Source organism: Arvicola amphibius, chromosome 18, assembly GCF_903992535.2.
Source record: "Arvicola amphibius chromosome 18, mArvAmp1.2, whole genome shotgun sequence".
Classification (NCBI taxonomy): domain Eukaryota; kingdom Metazoa; phylum Chordata; class Mammalia; order Rodentia; family Cricetidae; genus Arvicola; species Arvicola amphibius.
Window position 1 is genome coordinate 22,031,830 of NC_052064.1, and position 20,454 is coordinate 22,052,283.

General features: G+C 41.1%; 1 protein-coding gene across 3 annotated transcripts in view; it reads right to left on the minus strand.

The window, feature by feature from the left end:
- The window catches only part of Tpp2 (tripeptidyl peptidase 2), a 61,098-nt gene extending 48,692 nt beyond the window's left edge, over positions 1 to 12,406 (minus strand). For all 3 annotated transcript variants that reach the window (XM_038315261.2, XM_038315260.2, XM_038315262.1), the window contains exons 1-2: positions 12,189 to 12,406; positions 5,960 to 6,088 (exon numbers count right to left, since the gene is read on the minus strand). In XM_038315261.2, coding sequence (XP_038171189.1) covers positions 5,960 to 6,088; positions 12,189 to 12,353 — 294 coding nt within the window. In that variant the 5' untranslated portion in view covers positions 12,354 to 12,406. The remainder of the gene's footprint in view (positions 1 to 5,959; positions 6,089 to 12,188) is intronic.
- Positions 12,407 to 20,454: the final 8,048 nt, after the last annotated feature.

The following is a 20,454-nucleotide window of genomic DNA, read 5'->3' on the forward strand; positions in this document are numbered from 1 at the left end:
TAGAACTTACCCCACACTCAGACTCCCTATTTAGAGTAAGAACGTCATTTGTTTACAACAGCAGCATACAGACAGTGCACAGATATTACACATGGCTCTTTGGATCCTAATGGAGAAAGCACTATAAAATCATGCTAATTTCATTTGAGATCGCTAACACTCTCAAATTATCTCATCATCTGTAAAAACAGGTTTTAACAGAAAGATGAAATGAAATTACTTATACTAACAGCAAGGTAAAAAATTGGAATCTAGTTCCATCATGGAATTCAGTTAAAAAGGTACAAGATTTTAGACCAGATAAATGTGGCTGCGACTCTCAACTTTACCACTAATGGGGGGGGGGGGACGACATTTATGTCCTCTTGTGTGCAAGGAAAATATATCCCATAATCCTAACCTTATGACTGTATTTTGGGGATGTCGAGGGGGAGATGTATGGGGTCTCTGCTCTTCTTGGAAGCAAGGTAACACAGTTTCAGAGAAGCTGATTCAGCAAAAGCAAGCGAGCACCCATGGGGGTAAGCGAGGCGGCAGCACCGCAGCTCTAATACACTGCCGTAGAGCAGTGTCTATGAATGTCTACGTGGGGACATCGCCATTTACCCTCTTCTCTTCCCAAATCATGGGAGGATGAAATAGTGGAGCCAAGGTCTTCTGAAGATGCAGGCCCTTTTAGTGCGTGTGTGGGAAAATACCTGCCACCTTAGCTTCTGATGTGCAGAGAACAACCAACCTATCAGCAGCCTCAAGGCCATTTAACCACAAAAGGGCATTATGAAATGGCAAATGCCAAGCTACATCAGCAGTTTCCCTTTGAGAATGGCTCAAGGTTCATGACTGCTCTCGTGCTCTCTGTTGGCTGACAATTAACAATTCCTGCTTCTCCAGGATGAAGGTCTGCTATTCCAGACCCTGATTTATCATGAAAGCCGGGATCTGCAGTAGACAGGCAGGCTGCTCCACCACTCATGTCTATCTTCCACCCAACAGTGAAGCTGGGGTCATAACTAATTTATGATTCCTATGAATCATAAAATGCAACGAATATCATGCAATTTAAAATATCAAAATCTGATTCATCCTAATTATGAAAAACAGCTGTTAGCTTTGTGCTAAATACAAAGTTGAACTGCCAATGCACATCTGTGAGTTTGAGGCCAGCCTGGTCTAAATAATAAGCTCCAGGACAGCCAGTAATACTCAGAGACCCTGTCTCAAAAACAAAACAAACAAAAACTCCTCACCTGTCTCACCTATAGTCTCTTTCTCCAACTCACTCCCGTGTTTCATAGCAATTATTTCCTACATAGAAGACTTTTGGGTGAAAATTTCATCATATTAGATATATGAAAACTATTATTAAAGGCCTATGTTTTAACTAATAATTTGAGAGTCTACTGGCTGTATATTAAATCTCATCCATAAAACACATTCTTCATATTCTTAAGATGCCTTGACATAACAAAAACAGTGACAAAATGTTGCAACACAAGTGTCCACTGCGCATGGACCTCTATAAACACAGTGCCACAGCAGGCAGCACAGTGTCCCCTGTACATGGACCTCTATAAACACAGTGCCACAGCAGGCAGCACAGTGTCCACTGCGCATGGACCTCTATAAACACAGTGCCACAGCAGGCAGCACAGTGTCCACTGCGCATGGACCTCTATAAACACAGTGCCACAGCAGGCAGCACAGTGTCCACTGCACATGGACCTCTATAAACTTTGCTGAGTGACAAGGGAAAATGTTCAAAAGGCCATGAGATGCCAACTAATAAAGAAAAGCAAAACTCAAAAGCTATTCAACATATTTAATCATGTTAGTTAGTATATAAAAAACAATAAAAATAATCCTGTGGTCAATTTATATTTAACTAAAAATAAAACAAAAATTCCACAGGGTCATGGAGGTACATATATCTCAAAAATTAGTATTATATGCTTTCCTTTAAAGGTAGACTAGCTATAAAAATTATATACAAAAAACTCAAGAGAATAAAAGTCATGCTACATTAACTTAGGCAATTATGGAATGTTATTTTATATATTTAAATAGTATACATTTTGAAGTTATATGTGGTATCTTTAAGTAGCAAAACTTTATTTTCACCATTTTAAGAAATATTTAGAACTGTTTAAACTACAGATAGTAATTACAATTATTTTCTTATAGGTGTGATGTATAGGTGTGGGAGTATGCACATGTTACATATTGAAGTACACGGAGGTCAAAGGCTGATGCAGAATTTCTCTACTGCTCCCCATCCTGTTTTTTAAGACAGGGTCTCTCATAATCAGAAGCTAAGACAGCTAGTCACTGAGATCCAGGGATCCTATTGATTCTACCTTGAAGTGCTGAAGTTACCACTGAATGCGACCACTCTGCAATTTAAGATTGGTGCTGGGGATCTGAATTCAGGTCTTCATGCTCACAGAGCAGATACTTCATCTACTGAGCTCTCTCTCCAGGTCTCCATGGAGATCAACTTTGTCTCTTTTTTAAAAGACAGGATATATTGTTTTGTATGTAAACCCACTTTGCCTGGGACTCAAAATCCCTGTCTGGAGTACATAATCTCATTAATTATGAATTATAGTTCATTTCTAAAACTCTTAAAAGGAGGTTGCCTAACAAATGGGACATTCTTCTTAATGAACAGAATAGCACCCTGAGTTGTTTCAGTCTTGCCGGCTTCACAGCACATGCCTAGAAAGTCACACACTATTTGCTTTGGTTATACTAAATCTAGTCACACTCTTCTGTATGCCTGTGTTAACCTTTTCATAAAATTTTTCAATTTTTGAGGCTAAATACAGATTATTTTTTAAAAGGTTTAACTTCAATGTAGTAAAGAGAGAACAGCATGTATTGAGAACTGAGTGGAGAACGACTGGAAAACCACACGACAAAGAGAACTAAGAAGTAAGACTTAAAGGTGAGCCAACCTTTGGACTGCTAACACGACACCATCATAGACAAACTTCACAACCCAGAAAGTCTCTTTCTCCCCCGCACCCACCATGTCTTACATAAGTTCATCATGGCTTTCTCTTGGCTCAAATGTCTCCTGTGAGCTTGAGGATAGACAGGTCTGCTAGCAAACGTTGAAGGTAGCCAAGTTAAAAGAAAGACATGAGAATTACTGGGGAACTAAAGGAATGTTAATGTGTGGTGTGGGCATACTAGGTTTTCTTATGGGAAAAATGAGACTCCAACTTCAAACTAAGTATAAAAAAAATTCTAGTCAAATTCTCTAAAACGAATAAGAAAAAAATACAGCTTTCTAGGTATACTGGGAATATTGTCATATTCAGTCATACATTTAATTAATTTTTAGAGCTCTGAGTTCTCATTAAGTACATATGTATATGTAAAAACTGAAAATTTCAAAAAAAACAAGGAATAACAACAAAAAAACCTGAAAATTTCAAGTTTAAAATAGAAGATGGATATATAAAAGAATGCTACAAACCAATAAGAATACAATGCACAGTTCAGTAGCATTAAAATAAAACAAAACAAAAATGAAAAGGGTAAATGAACATTTAGTACTTCATACGAAACCCAAAAGCCCAAATCTGTGAAAAAATGGCTGATCTCATTAAACAAGTGCAAATTAAACCTACAACATGATATACTGAGATTCCCATCCTTTTTTAAGTTCTGAAAATTCCAAGTATTTGAAGTTAAAAGCTGGACAGGCACGATGGTACACTTGGGAGGTGGAGGCAGGAAAATCAGGAGAGCACAAGGCCAGTCTCAAATACAAGGTAAAGACGCCAGTAATGACCTAGTAAAGTGTAGTGCCGTGACTCAGCAATTCTTCTGGCACACATCCTGGAGACATCCGCACACATGCACAGGAAATGTGCATAATGCTTTCAAAAGAACTGTTACTCAACAGTCCCAAACTGCAACAAACAGTTCAATACACAGAGCAAATAGAATGTGCTGTATAGAAATCTTATCATATTGCTTAGCAATGAAACTGAACCCATTATTGCCACATTCAACAATAAAGACCAGTCAATCTCAAATCTTGCAAACACCAACAACAAGAACAGATACAGAAATGAGGGCATTCATGAAAAGCTAAAAAGTAGAAAAAACTAAATCCTGCATTTTATTTATCTGCACAAAGGTGATAAACAACAAACACGATTATCACAAAAGCTGAAACAGGATATGCTATGGAGGAAAGAAGTCAAGACTGTAGAGGACTATCATCTGAAAACAATGGCCACCAAAGTATTACCTGTACCTGCTCTTAAACAAGAAGAATGGGGCTCTGCTGGCTGTTTACGAGCTATTTGGAAGAAGGAGAAATGAAGACAGATATTTACTTCACTGTAACACATGGCTAAGTCAGAGAAACTTATTGTACTACTTTCAGAAAATGGTGTCCTGAAGAGGTAAGGAGAGCCAAGTAGCCATGGTACCAGTGATTAGTAATTATTCCTTCCTGACACTACAAAGCATTTCAGCCGGGCAGTGGTAGTGCCTTTAATCCCAGCACTCAGGAGGCAGAGGCAGGCAGATGGAGTTCGAGGCCAGCCTGGTCTACAAGAGCTAGTTCCAGGACAGGCAATAAAGTTACAGTGAAGTCTTGTCTCAAAAAAAAAAAATAAATAAAAACAAAAAATAAAAATCATTCTCAATTTTTTTGTCATCCTCTAAATGGATTAACCAGTAACTCATAAATATAGCTCTATGCTTGTTTTATATCTATTGTCTCATGCTTAGCTTACACATTCCTTTCTACCAAGGACAAAATAAAGCAAAGCCAGTCATTTAAGTTGGTAGGTTTTAGGGCGTAAATATTTCTTCATGGTCAGGTTCACTGAAAAAATGATGAAGGCAAAAAAACTATGTAGGTGGTTACTTTTTTCCTCTTCCAAAGTTAAAACCATTTGTTGACCTCAATTTAAAAAAAAAAAAAATCCCAATTACAAGTACTTTACTGAACAAATAACTTCTAAGATGGCCCTCATGACCCACACCTTACAGTACACATGCTGTCATGAGATACCTCTTCCAGGTGTCTGCTGATTACTGCCTGATTTCCAATGAACAGAATACAATGAAGAGGTGGACTATCACCTGTAAGCTAATCTTATAAAAATCCATGACTTTCACCGTGATTATTCTTAGACTCTTGCCCTGAGAGAAGACAGCTGCCATACTCACTATAAAACAGCTCTGTCAAGAGGGCCATGTGGTAAAGAAACAAGGGGTGGTGGTGCAGCCTTAACCCCAGCACTTGGGAGGCAAAACAGGCAGAACTGGGAACAGCCCGGTCTACCTAGAGCTCCAGGACTGCAAGGACGACATAGAGAGAGAGACCCTGTCACAAAAAGAACAAAATAAACAACCATGTAACAGCCAACTTCCCAATGCTCACTAGCTGAGCCTTTAAATGAAAGCACAACACAGTCAACAATTCACAACCATAGCTGTGGGCAAACTCCACCTGAAGCCACTGTCACATTCCAGACCCCACCCAAGGGGGAGGCCCCTCCCCCTGGGATGCTCAAGACCACAACTGTAGGTCTTTAAGACAAGACATCCAGAACTGGCCCATAGTTCTCCTTCCTTCCAAGACTACCCAGGAGCTGCTTTGCTCAGATTAAAACCTGGTCTTATTAATTCAGTTTGATTTGGCTTATTTCATCTGTGGAGGATACCCAATAACTGGGGATCCAATACTTAACCAAAAGCAACCGTCAACATGACAACCTATGTTCTTAGAAGACAGTAATGGAACATCTCCTTATTTTATACCAAGGGTTTTGGGATATTTCGTTTTATAAGTAACAGGTAAATACTACTCTAGTGCCAATTTAAGTTGAAAAATATTAAGATGTTTTGAAGCAACATTACAAAAGGAAGGAAGAGGAGAAATGAACCAACAAACTAAAAACCCATTCAATAAGAAGAGAAACGTTCCAACCTTAAGCACTCGTCCAGAAAGACCAATAACTTCCCCATCCTTTGGCTCTACTTCTGTAGCAGTATTAACATCACCACTTCCTGTGGTGTCAATGATGTCAATGATTTTTGGTTTTCCATCAGTTGTAACCTAAAAATTGAGACAAAGAAAATGAGTTAGATTTTGTCTTTAATGAAAGTAATGTAAATTCACGTACACAGTATATAATATATACATATATATAATTGTCTATGGAATTTTTCATTTATATAAAAATAATATAATTAAGAGAAAAGTATAGGGGCTGGAGAGATGGCTCAGAGGTTAAGAGCATTGCCTGCTCTTCCAGATGTCCTGAGTTCAATTCCCAGCAACCACATGGTAGCTCACAACCATCTGTACTGAGATCTGGTGCCCTCTTCTTGCCTCCAGGAATACATGCAAACAGAATACTGAGAATACTGTATACATAATAAATAAATAAATCTTAAAAAAAAAACCAAAAAAGTATAAACAAACAATAAAGAAAAAATTAGTCATGGAAACAATATACAACCCTTCAAGTGGTTTCATATATTTCTTTAATATTTGCAATCTTTTGGGTGTTGGATATAGCAGCTGTCAGTACACAAAAATTCCTTATCTTACATACAGCAGGGTGAGGAAGTAGACAATAAATAAAGATATAAAATACTGAGAAATTAAGCTAAAGACAGGAAATAAAAAGTACTGATTTATCCATTCTAACTTAGTTGGTCAAGGAAGGCCTTGCTGAGAAGACGTGTGAGCAAGCACCTGAAGAAAAGTACGCTCTGGACTGGGTAGAAGGCAGCAGCATTTTATTACTCAATGTCGGACCAGTACTTCAAATTTTGTAAATCCCAAGTTCAAAGGTTAAACATTCCCATATTTGTTTTGCTCCCAATGTTGTCCTTCTAAGTATCTACACCAGCTGCTCAAGCCATAAACAGAAGTCTTTCTGACTGTCTCATTTATATCTTCCACCACAGCTATCAGGAAGTACTTCCTCTACAATGGAATTCAAATCCATTTTTCTACTTTTTATCACCATTGTGCCAGCTTGCCAAACCACTGGCTTCTCTTCCTTTCCTAATGTACACATCGGCTTCTTAAATCAAGTTGAAACTCACTCTTTATGAGGGTCCTGTAACTTAATGTGTGGAATGACACACATACACACACGCACGCACACACACACACCACAAAAACCTGGCAACAGTAAAAGGATACTGGGTGTGCGACAACCAAAACTGAATTCAACTAAATGTGTGGCAGCACTTAGGCCAGCTGAATTGTATAAGCACTGCGGGTTTGAATATTCAGCATGCATACTTTTACTGGGCATGCCATTACTATTAAATCATTTGACTATCATGAATCTTTTCCCCAACACAAAGTATTTCCTCTATAGTATACGCAATGTTTTGTATTTAACATATACTCAAAGAAGCAGCGACTCTTAGAGAAAACAAGGCACATTTTTTCTTGACAGGGCCAAGAAGGTACAGCTGTGGATCACACACAGAACTCTGTCCTGCTGCCTTGAAAAACCACGAGCATCATGGTGTGAAGGTTCCAAAGGGCCTGTCAGGCTTAGGGTTTTTGTTTTGTTTTGTCTGAACAGCAATCTGTAAGCTTTCTTGGATATTTATACTAGAAGAAGGCTGATAACCAGAAAGTTCAATCAATATAATTTAGAAAAAAAAGTCGCAATGAAAATCATGATCAAACTAGTAAAACAAAACCTCATTATCAGTATGTGAGAAGAAGAAAAGCCAATGAGACTTAGTGATTTGTTTACTATGTATTATTTCTGTTAAATTTTACTTGTAAGAAGTGCTTGTGGTCTCTCTGTCTCTCGGACCCACCCACACACCCACCCACCCACCCCACCCCCAACCCACACACACACACACACACACAGAGAGAGAGAGAGAGAGAGAGAGAGAGAGAGAGAGAGAGAGAGAGAGAGAAACAGACAGACAGACAGACAGACAGAGAAGAGAGGAGCAGACAAATATACAAAATACACGTGTAGAAAATTTAAATTTTTGTTCACTCTATTGGAGATTTTCTAAGAGACAAAAGAATTTGGGGCGGAAAAAAATATAAAGGTAAAATCATACGAGAATTTTGCAGTAGAGGTTTGGGATAAGAAGGAAATTCAACTAGTAAAAGAGGAAATATGCAGTCCATCTTTAAGGAAGGAGAGGTGCATGGATGAGGGCTGGCAAGCCTGGAAAATGGAATTATGGGGAAAGTCACAGTAATAACCTTGAGGGGAAGACAGGGAAACGTTTCCTGGATACTAACTAAATAAAAAGAAATCGCCTACCGTTTCCCCTAAACGTCAGGAATACAAGTTGCTTATTTCTCCACTGTACCTATTATGGAGCAGAAAATGGTATGGGTAGGAGCCATTCATTAACCATTTGTAAAGACCAGAAAAAGAGGCAAAAGGCTTGCTAACCATCAAAAACAAAAGTTCACTAAACAAAGAAAAAATAGTATTTACTTGAAATTTCAACAGAAAAAATTGAAAATGTACATTTAAGTATGTGATTACTACTCAGTAACTTTTATTCCGAGAGCATGATCACTTCATAAGGATCCCTGCTTTTAGAAAGCTTATTATCAGTTGAGATAACAGAGGAGTAGAGATAATAATCCAAGACAGTAAGAGCTTAAGAATTAGTCAAGAAATGCCGGAAGAACACAAAACTCAGCTTGCAGAAACTACACCCAAGTAAACAGCAGTCACTAAGACTAAAATATAACCAATTATATATGTTGGATTACTTATTAATATTTTAGTGAATGAGTACACTAAAAATATTTTTTTTGAGCTGGGTGGTAGTGGCGCACACCTTTAATCCCAGCACTCCGGTGGCAGAAGCAAGCAGATCTCTGTAAGTTCGAGACCAGCCTGGTCTACAGGACAGCCAGAGATATTACACAGAGAAACCCTGTATCAAAAAAACAATACAAATACCAAACAAAAAACTTTCATGGAGTTATTTGTATCCATTTACCTCAAATTGTTTTTTTCTAAAAGGACAGTTCCCTATTATGCATGCACCCCTTTTTCAACAAAATGCTTATTATTACTAGCAGATTTGATAACAAATAAATTTGATATATGCTTTCCAAGAATTTTAACCAGGAAAAATGTAGGGCGGGATAACAAGATGAAAAACTGTAGGCACTGGGCTGGAGAGATGGCTCAGTGGTTAAGAGCATTGCCTGCTCTTCCAAAGGTCATGAGTTCAATTCCCGGCAACCACATGGTGGCTCACAACCATCTGTAATGAGGTCTGCTGCCCTATTCTGGTCTGCAGACACACACAGACAGAATATTGTATACATAATAAATAAATAAATAAATTTTAAAAAAAAAACTGTAAGCACTATTAGGAACACTTACAACTTGAGCGGAGAACAAAAGGGAAAAAACCGAAAATCCCTGTTAGCCGGAAGTTACTGGCCTTACCCATGTCTACAGCCACAGACCTTAACGGTAGAGCTAAATACCTGGCAAAGGCTGAATGAAATCAGTAATGTCTTAAAGGATGAAGCACGAGTTTGCAGGTGACATAGGAAGCCTTTGGGCAAGTTAAGGACCACAGGCAAAGGCAAGCGTTAGGACCTGCACCATCTAGGTGCCTAGAAGAGATGGAAATCAAATGCTCGAGAGGGAAGCAGGGGTGAAAGGTGGGGTGCTGAGGCTACGCCCAAAGGTCAAAGTTGGGGGGGGGGGTGAAAGGCTTGCAATAGAATTCAAATTTTTGGAGATTTACTCAAAAGCAGACATGGTTTTGAACAAATACATGACACTAGGTTTGCTTCTGATGGGAGGTAAGTCTGGAAAACTGAAGCACAGGTCAGTGGTGAGACAGGAGTGGCACCTACATTGCTGTTGTAGACATGACCTCGACCAAGTTTTTTGTTTTTTTTTTAAAGATTTATTTATTTATTATGTACACCGTGTTCTGTCTGCGTGTCTGCTTCCTGGCCAGAAGAGGGCACCAGACCTCATTACAGATGGTTGTGAGCCACCATGTGGATGCTGGGAATTGAACTCAGGACCTCTGGAAGAGCAGTCAGTGCTCTTAACCTCTGAGCCATCTCTCCAGCCCCCTGGACCAAGTTTTATCTTGTCATGAGACACACCCACGATCTCAGTCTTCCCGCCCTCCTACCGCTCTATCTTTGAACACTCGCAGCTTCCAGGACTTTGTTATTTAATGGAGCAGTAGGCACCAACCAGGTGCCCGAATGCTTGCTAAGGGATCTCATCACTTATAGAAGTAACACTCTCCTCAATCTGTCGGCACACAGGAGAATGCTGGCACCCCTGGCCCTGCCCTCTACTCTGAAGACACCCAGAAGCTGTGACAGAAAAAGGACTTGGCCCAAGGAAGTTAACGAAGGAGACAACTGGCTCTGTTCCTCAAAGTTCTCATTTTTGTCCCCAGTCCTTTACTTAGATCCCATTTGGCATCCCAAATGGCCAGGTCAGCCCCCTCTTCTATTCTTTTTTTTTTAATTTCTATTTTCTTTCTTACCTTAATGATGTACATACAGAGCTACAAAATTAATTCATCAGGTAAGGAAACAACTGAAGTCACTCATGTGCTAAGCTCCTTGCTGAATTAAAAAAAAGCTGATCATATTTAGAATTTGAGCATTAATGCTTGATGATCTTATATTCTCATTTGGTTTTAATATTTTATTGAGTATTTATGTTGTATATAAATATCCAACATATTTTCTCTTCAGACAATTTTTAAGTATAGACCTATCATAAACTCCTCCTATTAGACATTTATTGTTATTTAGGACTTTAAGATAGTATTTAAAACTTTTCTTCAGAACTTTATTGATTTTCTCAATTGTCAAGTAATTCTACAGGGTAAAAACCGTTCCTTTACAGAAACAAAATACTCTGATAAACAGAGCTGGAAATCCCACAAATGCCCACTGAGCAGGTCTACTCCAAAACCAGTTGCCTGACCTCTAACAAAAGAACCAGCCAGCCACTTACCCTGGCTGTTCTCCCACGCGTCCTACAAAAAGTAAGCACACACTGCTGTGTAATGGGCAGCATTTCCACTGTGTGCCAAACCCTCTATGTGGCAATGCTGTCACCACGCCTTAGCAATTACCATTCATAAAAGAACAACGGTAGTCACCTGGAGGGAACTCATTACCTGAGGTTCTAATCAGGGGTTCTGTCAGACAGGACCACCCCTAGATGTGCTCCAGAGAAGGGAAGAAGCAACAAACCCTCCGGATCAGGACTTCCCAGAGATCCATGGAGTGGTCCCACAGGCTTCCTTCCCATCCCTTGCACAACGAAAGAACTAACGATGGGAGGGAAACCAAGGTCTAGGAATAAAGGATTAAGCATCCCTCCTTTGTGAGGAAGAAGTTAATATATTATCTATGCAATCTAATGCATCTATCGGATAGATACACAAACACAGGACCGAAAGGGAGGCAATAAGTTAGTCAGGGAAGATATTCAACAGTGGCTGGAAAAGTACTTACTAGTGGGTTTTAGTAAAAGGTTGGTTTACTTTAAAAACATAATGCATTTTAGTCAGAGGCATTTTTTTTAACATCAGTTTTCTGTAAGGTCCCTCCCCTAAAGACTTCTAACTTGCATAAAGGAAAATAAAGTCATTTGAGGAAATCATAGCTAAAGTATATTTTTTATGTTCTGAGGCGTTTAAAAAGTATATTTTCTTAAGGCCTGAAAAGTTCGCCCCTAGCAATTTAGTTGTGCCTTATGTAAAAGTCTAACCCAGATTTCAAGGACTCTAAACAAATACACAGCAGATAACTTAAAAATACCAAAGTCTCAGAAGAAACCATTCCGGAAGCGTTGTCTTCTGGGAACCCCGCTTTGCTGGTCTTGCCAAAACCAATCTGTAACCATATCCCTAACTGCTGCCCCATCGGTGTAACCCCCACCTCCCTGCACCCCCAAGGTTAAAAACTGTAAAATCCTGGCTCGGCGAGACCGGGCGAGGACCCTGACGAGGTCTGGGGCCTGGCACGCCCGGATGACCAGCAGGGCTTCCCCGCGGCCCCCGATCCCGATCAGCCACGCCGAACACGCCGCTTTTGTGGGGAGCGGGAACGGGGGTCCTGCGGTGGCCCGGAGCTGTCGGGCCTCGTCCTCCGGCTCGGCCCTTCCGGTCTTGGGCCCTCGGCGCCACCTCACCTGCATGCCTGGAGCCCCGGGATCGACCCCCGTGTCCAGGACGGCGATGAGCACCCCGCGCCCGTCATACTCCGGGTAGCGGCACAGGAAGGAGGCGGCCCCGGTCTCCTTCTTCGGGAGAAGACCGTGGAAAGGGAAGGGCTCCTCGGTCGCGGCGGTGGCCATGGACGCGGTCTAGAGGACGGGCGAGGAAGAGGCAAACCGCCAGGCTGCTCGCGGACCAGCGGCGCGGGGACAGCCGGCGAGGCGGGCCCGAGGCGGGGAGGGGGCGGGGCCGTGCCGCCGGGACCCAATCGCATGCGGGCAGGGCGGCAGAGCCAATGACCTGTCGCTACGTCAGCTAACGGCGCCGCTGAGAGGCGCTACGTAGGCGTGTAGCTGGGCTGCGGCGCAGGGGTGGCGTCTGCGCTGGGGGCTGAGCGCTTCCTGCTGGAGCCCGGTCCTTAAAGAGGGGGAGCGGAGAGCCCGGGGCTCGGCGTTCGAGCTGTCACTGTCTGGGAGACGCCGTCAGAAGAACGGGCTGCCCGCCTGAGCCGCGGGATCCCCGCCGGTTGCTGCGGGCCCGCAGAGTCGGGCTCGGAGGTCTCGGATGGAGCGGTGGAGGCTCTGTGGCCGCTGCTTTCTGGGGGGTGAGGTGGATGGATGGAGTGGGGGAGAGGCAGCGCCTTAGTCAACAGGAAGAGGTTTGTTGGCGATTCTGTCGCCAGTGATCTTGAAACAAAGCACGGGACCGAAATGGGCCCCTCTTGTCTTCGGGGCCTGCTCTTGGCCTCCAGGATTCCTGAAAATTTTCTGCCTACTTTTCTCCATCGAAGTTCCTGCTTTCTCCTTCAGCCTCAGCACTGTCCTTAAACCATAGTGCGTTTTTTTTTTTTTTCCCCATTAAGATATCCAGTGAGGGTGACCAGCTTCTGCGTTCTGTGGTCCCTGAATGAGCTGGCTGTGCCTATACCCACCAGGGTAATCTTAATTGCCCCATTGACAATCTTGTAAGACCCTCTCACAGCGATTAAATACAGTTTATGAAACCCCCATTTTTGTTGACAGCTTCACATGTAAATAATTATGTATGTGCTTTGTTTTGCTTTAAATAACAAGAGGCGGCGTCAAGTCTAATAAAGTCTTAAAAAATAAAGCCTACCGGGAGAAGATGAGCAAGGAAGTCAGGGCCGCGAGGGATTTGTCCACCCACGGATCTAATGGGAGCTCACCAAGGCTAGCTGGACGGGGACTGAACGAGCATGTGATCAAACCGGACTCTCTGAATGTGGCTGACAATGGGGGCTGACTGAGAAGCCAATGATAATGGCACTAGGATTTGATTCTACTTCGTGTACTAGCTTTTTGGGATCCTAGTCTGTTTGGATGCACACCTTCCTAGGCCTGGATGGAGGGGAGAGGGCCTTGGACTTCCCACAGGGCAGGGTATCCTGCCCTCTCTTAGGACTGGAAGGGGAGGAGGGATAGGGGAGGAGGTGGAAATTTTGAATGGTTTATTTATAAAGCAAAAAAATAAAAATAAAAAATAAAGCCTACCGTGATTTCTAAATCGGAAAGCAAGTGCATGTGACATTTGGATATATCCAAACCACACAGATTAGTTTGGCTGATAACAAAGCAGCAGTATGTAGTTGTTGCCAACTCTCAATTAAAAAGAAACAATTTCAGAGAGGAAAAAAATTTTTTTCCTATGCAGTCATGGGCCCTTTGCATTTCCGTGGACTCCAGCGTAAGAGGCAGATGCATGGAATTCCTTATATGCCACTTTTCAAACCACCGTCCTCCCAGTGACTCCTCGAACTTTGCTCTGGTGTCTGCAGTAATTCCTGCTGATTGTCTTCATTTCTCATTCTTTAAGGCCAGAAGAGTTTGCTCTTGCTGGTGAGGGAAAGGCAGCAAGGTCAGTGTTATCTTCATTCCCAACCATGATTCATTACCTTTAGGACAGAACTGGAAAGCACTGAGGTATCTGAACAGCAGAGGAAAGAGAATGACAAACTCTCCAGGGACTTTCAGTACTGAGCATGCAGTGGCAGAACGAACTGGTGTGCAGTTTCACGGGAGCCTTGGCCACCACTTCATTTCACATGGAGGAAATGACTGGAGGCCCCGGGTTACAAAACAACTCTCAGCTGAGACTAAGTTGTTTGCATGGTCTGCCTGCAGTGCTTTCTACCCTACCGTGTTGTGCCCACCCATCAGAGTATGAATGCCTGCTCAGTGAGTGCTTAAAACTGCTTTTTATGAAAACTAAGTGCCAGGAGTTTTAAGAACTGAATTTCAAGTTTTTTTTGCTGCATCTCCCATGAGTTTTTAAGTTTTTTCCACAGTTTTAAGGTAACATGTCAGAGACTAGGAGACCTAAAGGACATTATTTCTGGTGTACGTATGGACTAGCAGTCTTTATCTCCCTGGTTTCTAGGTAGCCAGTTCAATGCCTAACATCCTTTACTTGCAAAACAAACACTGGACGTCAACTACTCTGTCCCTCATTCTGCAATTTTATTTTCATTCTATACAGATTTCAATCCGGATGTGATTTGCATTTTTGAAGATGTGATTTCCATTATAAATACCCCACAATAAAATATCTCTGGTAAGTACATAAGATTATAAAATGCATTACATTGTAATTTTTAATAATTTCTTGAGATCAAAATGTTAACTTTTCTTTAGGATTGTTACCTTATAATTACAAAGTTGATGAAAACAATACAAATAAATCTTAAGATTAAAAGTGAGGAGAAAAGGAGGGGACAGGAGGGAAGGGAGGGAAGACAAGGCAGCTTTTACACAGATGTGTGGCAGGACTAAGCCACACTCCCGTTAGTAACAGACTGCTTGAGTTGACAAGCATGAGATGTCCATGTGTATGCGTGTCTCTTGTAAAAACCAGAGCCATCAGCTGCTACCTTCTAGAGGGCAAAACCGGGATACAGAAGTATTAGATACCTGCCTCAAAGGTGCCAGGAACAAGATCTGGGAGTACAACTAGTCCCATCCTGTTGAACCAGCCACCCATGACAAATGTCATCTTTGGCTATAACCTTTGCATAAATTGGAGATAAGATGGATATAATGAAATGTTGAAAATTAAATACAAACACCCTAGAGCACTACATGCTGTGTTATCCTGACCATCCCCCAGCACTTGCTCCACATAGGAGACCCTGAGTATGTCTGAAAGACTAACATTTATGTAATGTGGTCCCTACATTATGTAATGTGACACCTATAATCCTAGCTCGTAGAAGGTAGAAGCAAAAGAATTTTGAAATGGAGGCCAGTCTAGGCTATACAACCAGACTCTGTCTCAAAATAAATAAATAAAAACCAACAAAAAAACATTATTAATGTAAATTTTTTTCTATGGTACAGGATATTGGAGTTTCATTTTTCAGTGTTAAAGTATTTCAGTTTGTTCATTCTGTATGCTTCCAAGGCTACTACTCCTGTAAGTAACAAAAACAATATTCAGGATATATGGCTCCCCCATTTAAAAAAATGGAAGACTCGGTCATGAACTAGGAAAAGATACATGTCCTTCCATCATAAGCACATTTTCAGGAAGTTAAGTTTAGAAAATGTTCCAGATGTGAAGCATCTGGAAATGGTTTTAAAACAACCTGTGACTCTGTAATATAGCTGGAAGCCCTCTATTTCATGTAGGGCTGCAGCCACTTTAACTCAACTCAAAATCTTTCATTTTTCATTTTCAATCCATAGGATTGCACATTTACACACGTTTACATTTTTCTCTTCCTTTGGTGCAATGACATTCCTAGATAGAGGTTTTTGTTTATTTGTTTGTTTGTTTGTAGGTGTTGAGTTAGTTTGTGCTACTTGACAACCTGACCATTGGATATAGAAAGGAAATAAGTAGAGAATATTTTGGGTGGGGAGAAACAATGAAAATACAGGTAAACAAAATAAGACTTAAGATGTGAGAGGAGGAAGAGAAGGCTATGCCAAAGAGGTCATTAAACCAAAGCATCTGTCTTGCTGTGTGAAGTGAAGTAAGAGACTGGATGCCCAGCAATTCCCAGGGAGGCTTGTTTAAAGCAGGAAGTGCTGAGTCAGATGTGTTGTGCCTTCTCCCAACCTCTGCCCACATGAGAATGCAAGCTGATTACACCGAAGTATTGCTGCACCTTATGATTTACAGAACATTTCATAACCAGATTCCCTCAAATAGGTAGACACTAAGCACTTAACACCCCCTGGCCCTACAGGCTTTGAAGTCGCCCACATTTGCTGCAAATCCACACCTCCCTGTGGACGGCTCACAGCCAAGGACTGATTGCAGTAGAGATCTCAAGGAAGCTGGGTCCTGGGAGATGAGGGATTTCTTTGACTCTCCAAAGTCTTTGCCAAGTTTTCCTTCATGCGTATGATCTCGGATACAACAGCTTAACCTTCCTTCCCGCTGGACTCAAAGTCACGTGTACGGCATAGGCTGATGCCTCTGCCAGAGGAGTGGATGTGATTTTAGACTACACAACACTTCACTTCACTCAGGAGAATCTTATTTGATTCTGTCTTGGCATCTGTTTCCTGGAGAACCGGACTGAAATACTGTACATAAAAATATATATGTATTCCTGTGTATTATTACAGTGAACCTACATATATTAAATATGCACATTGCCCAGAAATCTACTGTGATGTCAATCAAAGCTTCACAGCTGGATTTATCTTCCAAATCTCAGGCGGTGGAGCCTCCAGAGTTGGTTGCTACAGGCATCAAGGAAATTGTTCATTCTCTCTGAGGCCATTCAGACACTCTGATTTTCAGTGGATGTGATGATGTAAACCCTAACAGCGAAATCTATTTTGAAGGAATCTAATAACATGCATTTTAACTGTTCCCTCCATATGTGACAATCATTGAAAACAAAAGCCAGAGAGAAAAATTACTTGATACAGATTCTATAATTTACAAACGTATCATTTAAAAACCTGTGGAATAAAGTAGCTTATAATAAGCTCACCCTCTTCAAAGCAGTTGGTCAAGAGCTTTGGGGGATGCAGTTAGCAGTAGAAATCCTCAGGCTAACACTAACTGATGCAAGAGGATCCATCCTGAAAACCACACTCTCCCCACTCCAAGTTCACCAGTTACCATAAAATCTGAACATGTTCACTTTCAATGGCCCTACAGCTACATCCATCCACATATGTCACTATTTTAACATGTGTAAAGAAGAGTCACATATGTGCCAGCTGGCTCGCTGGAGGCTTGTGTCTGTCAAAGAAACCATATCAATCATCAGATGACTTTATTTGGATCTTTTTATAACCATTCACTTTAAATAGGTAATTCTATATATTTGTTTTAGTCCAAAGAATTGTGATCTTAGCATATATGTATGATACATGTGTTGAAATGAGGCTAGGCTTATATATGTCTGTGTCCGTTTCTGAGTATATGCATTTTGGGGGGGGGAGGGAGTGTGTGTGTGTGTGTGTGTGTGTGTGAGAGAGAGAGAGAGAGAGAGGTGTCTGTGTGTGCGTGACAGAGAGAGACAGAGACAGAGAAAGAGACAGAGAGATGAGCTCTTCAGGACATTGAGTTTTCTTCTTCAACCTCACACTGAGTTTCCTAATTCAAGATTGGGCTTCACTTAGAGTTTCCTAACTTATGACTATGCTAACTAATTTTTTTTTGTTTTTTTTTTTTTTTTTCAAGACAGGGTTTCTCTGTAGCTTTGGAGCCTGTCCTGGAACTAGCTCTTGTAGACCAGGCTGGTCTCGAACTCACAGAGATCCGCCTGCCTCTGCCTCCCGAGTGCTGGGATTAAAGGCGTGTGCCACCACCGCCCGGCTATGCTAACTAATTTTGATTAGGTTCATTATTCACGATGAGGTCTGGCCCATGGGAAACCTTGAACAAATACTTGTTGCTAAGATATGGAAATTAATAAACCAATGTCATTTTATTTATATAAGTATGTTTATATTTGTTTTAATATATTTATATATAATATGTTATATAAGCACATTTATAGTATGTATACTATAAGTGCTAAAAACATTTGAGCTTTGAGGCCCTGAAGATGTGTGATATATATTCAGTGTTGTTAAAAGCATTCTCTCTTTCCGCTATTCTTCTTCACATTTGCCTTCACATCAAACATTTCTGGGACTGGGATAAGGAGGGGCTGAGTTAGGATGCATTCTCTCTGAGATTAATGGGCTATCTATGTATTTATGTGGCTGGCATTCACTTCCTCTACAGTTATGCTGTCTTGGTGTAGAAATAGCTCCCAGAGATCCAATCTGCTCATTGTGAACACCTCCCTGTAGTGATGCCAGCAACACAGGCAGAACCTGTGTCACAATGTGCAAGCCTCCTGTGGTGCATGGAACTGGGGAAACTTGAGTGATGGAGAAGAAACACGGGAGAAAGCTGCGGCATGGGAAAGTGGGCTGTGGAAGACGCTGTCACCCGTCAAATTTTGTGTAAGCCGCAAGCTGAGAAAAACAGATGGGTATAGTCTTCTCATAAGACTGCACTCAGAAGAATATGTATTCACTGTAACTAATGGCATAGATGTCTCTCAGTTTCCCTTGCTGTTGCCGTGATAAAACATCCTGACAACAGCAATTTAGGGAAAGAAGAGGTTGTCTCAGTTTCCGGTAATAGTCCAGAACCGTTAGGAAAACAAGGCAGCAGAAATTTAAAGCCTCTGGTCACGTCACATCCACAGTCAAGAATGAGGAAGACGGGCTGGAGAGATGGCTCAGTGGTTAAGAGCACTGGCTGCTCTTCCAAAGGTCCTGAGTTCAATTCCCAGCAACCACATGGTGGCTCACAACCATCTGTAATGAGATCTGGCACCCTCCTCTGGCGTGCGGGCATACATGGAGGCAGAATGTTGTATACATAATAAATAAATCTTTAAAAAAAATGAGGAAGACATACACACATGATTGCCAGTGTCAGCTCAGTCTCCCCGTTGTATTCAGTCCAGGGCCTAGTCCTAGGGAATGGTGCCACCCATAGTGGGTTGGGTTTTCCCATATCAACTAATCCCATGAGCTAACCTTATCTAGGAAATTTCTCACTGAGATTTTGCCCCACCAGATTGTGTCAAAGTGATAATTAAACTAACCATCAAAAACTATAAAAAAATACATCAAGAATAGATGATATTCTTATGAACTTCAATCATCTTTATAAAAATTGGAATGTGATTTTTCTATGAAATAGTCTTTAGTGTCTAATTTTGATTTTATTTTTTGCAATATTTTAAGTTTTGTGGCAGTTCTACATCATGCATGTACTAAGATTTCTCTAGAAGAACAGAACTAATAGAATAAATCTATCTATCTATTTATCTATCTATCTATCTATCTATCTATCTATCTATCTATCTATCTATCTATCTATCTCTAGAAAGGGTTTATTATAATACTTTACAGGCTGTGGTCCAGCTAGTCCAACAATGGCTTTCTACCAATGGAAGAATACAGATTTGCTTGGTCCCTGAGACTGGATTTCAGTATACACTGTAATCACCAAGAAGTTAATTTCTAATGCCAGTGAAGGAATGAACTTACCAGAAAGGTAAGAGCAAGTATCCAAAGAGAGCAAGCTTCCTTCTATGCCCTTTAAATAGGCTGCCAGGAGAAGGTGTGGCCCATATTAAACGTGTATCTTCCTACCTCAAAAGATCCATCTCAACAGTGAGACTTCCCATTTATAATGGTTTAATTAAGAAAAATGCCTCAAAGGTGTACCCAACCACTTGGGTTTTAATTATTTCCAAATATAGTCAAGATGACAACCAAGAATAGCCATCACAATGCAACTAATCACTCAGTGCGCTTTCTTCCCTATCATTTACGACTAGAAATTAAACTCAAGATTACAGTTCTTATTTGTATCACCAAAACTAACAGGTAGTCTTTTGAAGCAAATATTTTGTTTTAAATGTGTTACTTCTATAATTTGGTTGGATTTTAAGAAACAGGTTCTGTTATTTTTAGATGTGATAATGACATTGTGGTCATTTTAAAAGCCTGGTGTAGGAGTTCCTTCTGTTTGTGTGTTGCTTTCATTGGTTAATTAATAAAGAAACTGCTTGGCCTGATAGGGTAGAACTTAGGTAGGCAGAGAAGACAGAACTGAATTCTGGGAGGAAGAAAGCAGACAGAGAGCCACCATGGAGATGCCAGGTCAGACATGCTAAATCTTTCCTAGTAAGCCACAACCTCATGGTGAACACAGATTAATAGAAATGGGTTAAATCAAGATGTGAGA